Source organism: Rutidosis leptorrhynchoides, chromosome 6, assembly GCF_046630445.1.
Source record: "Rutidosis leptorrhynchoides isolate AG116_Rl617_1_P2 chromosome 6, CSIRO_AGI_Rlap_v1, whole genome shotgun sequence".
Taxonomy (NCBI): Eukaryota; Viridiplantae; Streptophyta; class Magnoliopsida; order Asterales; family Asteraceae; genus Rutidosis; species Rutidosis leptorrhynchoides.
In genome coordinates, this window is record NC_092338.1 from 429,004,656 (window position 1) to 429,007,593 (window position 2,938).

The 2,938-nt window shown below is 34.6% G+C and overlaps 1 protein-coding gene across 1 annotated transcript; it reads right to left on the reverse strand.

The window, feature by feature from the left end:
* Positions 1 to 416: 416 nt before the first annotated feature.
* On the reverse strand, positions 417 to 2,360 carry LOC139855662 (uncharacterized). The gene is made up of 3 exons (XM_071844909.1): positions 2,262 to 2,360; positions 1,366 to 1,559; positions 417 to 1,280 (listed from the first exon to the last, which is right to left on the reverse strand). Exons 2-3 carry the CDS (start codon positions 1,480 to 1,482, stop codon positions 513 to 515), a joined length of 885 nt encoding a protein of 294 aa, XP_071701010.1. The 5' UTR covers positions 1,483 to 1,559; positions 2,262 to 2,360; the 3' UTR covers positions 417 to 512.
* Positions 2,361 to 2,938: the final 578 nt, after the last annotated feature.

Sequence of the window (2,938 nt, forward strand, 5' to 3'; positions counted from 1 at the left end):
AGTGGGTAAGGCAAGGGCCTAAAACGTTTCGGTTAAAGATCATTGATTCCAACAACAAAAATTCTTTGTCCATTAAAAAGGTAATTAAAAGGTTTACTATAATCAAAAAAATATGTTGAGGTAACTACCCATTTTAGATGCACGTAAGGTGTTTAATGAAATGTCTGAAAGAAAACATAGATTATGATATCAGGCACGAGCAAGAGGCACCTTGCGTCCCCGGGAAGCAAGGTCGCAAGAGGCACCTTGCGTCCACAGAAAGCAAGGTCACAAGAGGCACCTTGCGTCCACCGGGAAGCAAAGTCGCAAAAAAGCACATTGCGCCTTGCGCGGGCAAATTGTCAATTTTTTGCTTTTTTGGGCTATGCGTCAAAAAATGGAGAAAAATGGGCATTTTGGTGATAACCCCTAAAAAATATGTAAAAACTGATAAATATTACAATGATAAATATTACAAAGGTCATCATTGGAACTTATAAAAGTAATTAAACATATATGATTATTTTTTTCACTTAACCAAATACCTTTTGTTTATTGGTAATTATATAGGAGTTGATGTCTTGTTCCCCTATATCAATCAAGCCTTCATTTGTCTCTATTACTTTTAGCTCTGTAGCAGCCACAAACCCCTTGGTGAAAACTGATAGATCCGGACATTCTTTGATTACCAAGGTAGTCAATGATGGCAACAAAAACTCCTTCTCCCATAAGCAAAATCCTTTTATACGTGGAAGATGTTCAAGTTTTAAAGACTTTAGACAAGGTAACACTTTTCTCTCAGAGTCATCATCTTCCATGACAATTTGCCACATTGCACAGCAATGTGTTACCTGCAGCTCTTGGAGTTGCATGAAACTACCAACCATCGAAGTTGTAAATACACGTATTAATCTATCGCAATTATGAATAGAAAGTCTTGTCAGGTTCGGTAGCTCCAGCTGTCTCCACTGATTGCTCTGCCATAGATATTCCAACCAGCTTAGCTCTTCTAAGACCACCTCTCTTAGTTTTGGAAGTTTCACAACACTAGTTTGTGATTCGTTGTTAAATTCACTATCTGTCACTTCCAATGCTACTTCAAAAATATTCTTTGGCCAAATACACCTCTTTACATGAATCTTTTCAAGATTTTGTAGTTGTTGCAACTCGTTGAATGCAACGATCACTTTGCTATCTGAGTTTTCCACATTTATCTCTTTAATATCTTGTAAAGAGCGAGGTTTCTCATCATTTGAAATTGTAGGGCCAGAGCTTGTACTCTCTAAATTCGGGGACGTGATCTGCAAAAACATATAATAAAAATGATTATTAAAGATGGAACAATTTCATAGTTAGTTACATAATGCATGATAAATAAAACTGTACCTGAGATGAAGCGGTCGTCATATAGAAGTTATAATGTTCAGGAGTTAATTTGCCAAAGATTGGATGTTTCATGTATTTGAGCCTTGGAGCTATTGACTTACTACACGTGAAAGTCATCAATTTGGGGCATTCTTCAACGTAAAAATCATTCAAAAGTGGCCATTGGAATTCTTTTATTATCCCCGAGAAGAAACCTTCAACGTTTGACAGAGAGAGCAGTTCAATTACTTTCAGACGTGGAAACACCACAACCACCTTATTATTATTAGGTGTTGTAGTAGTAGTTTGGTCTCCTCCTCCTCCTCCTCCTCCTCCTCCTCCTCCTCCTCCTCCTTCGACTTAGTTTAATCGGGTCCATTACAAAGGGAATTAAATTTCTCAAAGTTGAAAACTTTATCGAATGAAATAGGTTGTAATTGATAGATTTCTTTGTAAAACAAAGATCACTTAAACTAGGCATTAGAAGACATCTATTTAACATTCTTGCGGTTAAACAAACTCGTGCGAACACAATCTTTTGATTGTTTAATGCCCAAACAATTTGTGCTACTTCTATGAACTTCATTCTTACATCTATCGATTTCAACGACTCAAATTCTATGTTTTTAGACCCACCAAAAGTAAAGGTATTGGGCAGTAATATTATTCTCATGATCATAGCCATTACAAACAACAATACACATATTGAAATTAAATTATTCACGTGGAACTTACAAAATCTCAAATTTCTCAACTTTAATAAGTCCATTTGAAATTGAACTTAAGAAAAGAATATAATTAAAACCCCATCTTAACACAATTCACTTCATAAAATTGAAGACAGAGAAACAGGGTTGTGAGGTTTTCAATCAAAATAAGACACAAACTCAATTGAATTAGTAGTATAGATATGTTACCTGCGCTGATGATTATGTATAGATCTCTGAATTTAATGGATGAATTCAGTTTGATGAAATTGTTGAATTTGTTTCTCTCGGGCACTTAAACAAAAACATATACATAGGAATGTATTGGAATGTGAAAATGAAACAAATTGAACGAAATTAAAGAATCACATGACCCGATCTGGATAGAAATTACAAGAATTTCGTGGTGTGAACATGGTGATTACTTGACGGAGAGTTAACAGTCGTGAGTGTAAGGGACGAAATTGAAACGTTTAATTTAAAATGAGGATGATAAATGCAGCTTTTTAAAAACAGGGACTAAAACTACTAAAACAGATGAACACAGGGATGAATTTGACAATTTTGTCTAATAATAATAATAATTTATATTTACATTTATATTTATAATAATAATATATAATAAACATATAATAACACAACAACAACAACAACAAAACCCAATATCACATGAGTGGTGTATGGAGGAGGTGAGATGTAGACAATCCTTCCCCTATCCGAGAATAAAGACAAGTCATTTCTCCACCCAGAGTGAAACACTCTCAAAAGTAGAGAAAGTCATCCCTCTCTCTATTCGACGGATAAAGAGATTGCTTCCGAGAGGACCTCCGGCCTTTAAGTAGGAAAAAGTTTTTAAAAAAAAATAAAAAAAAATAAAATAAAAATAA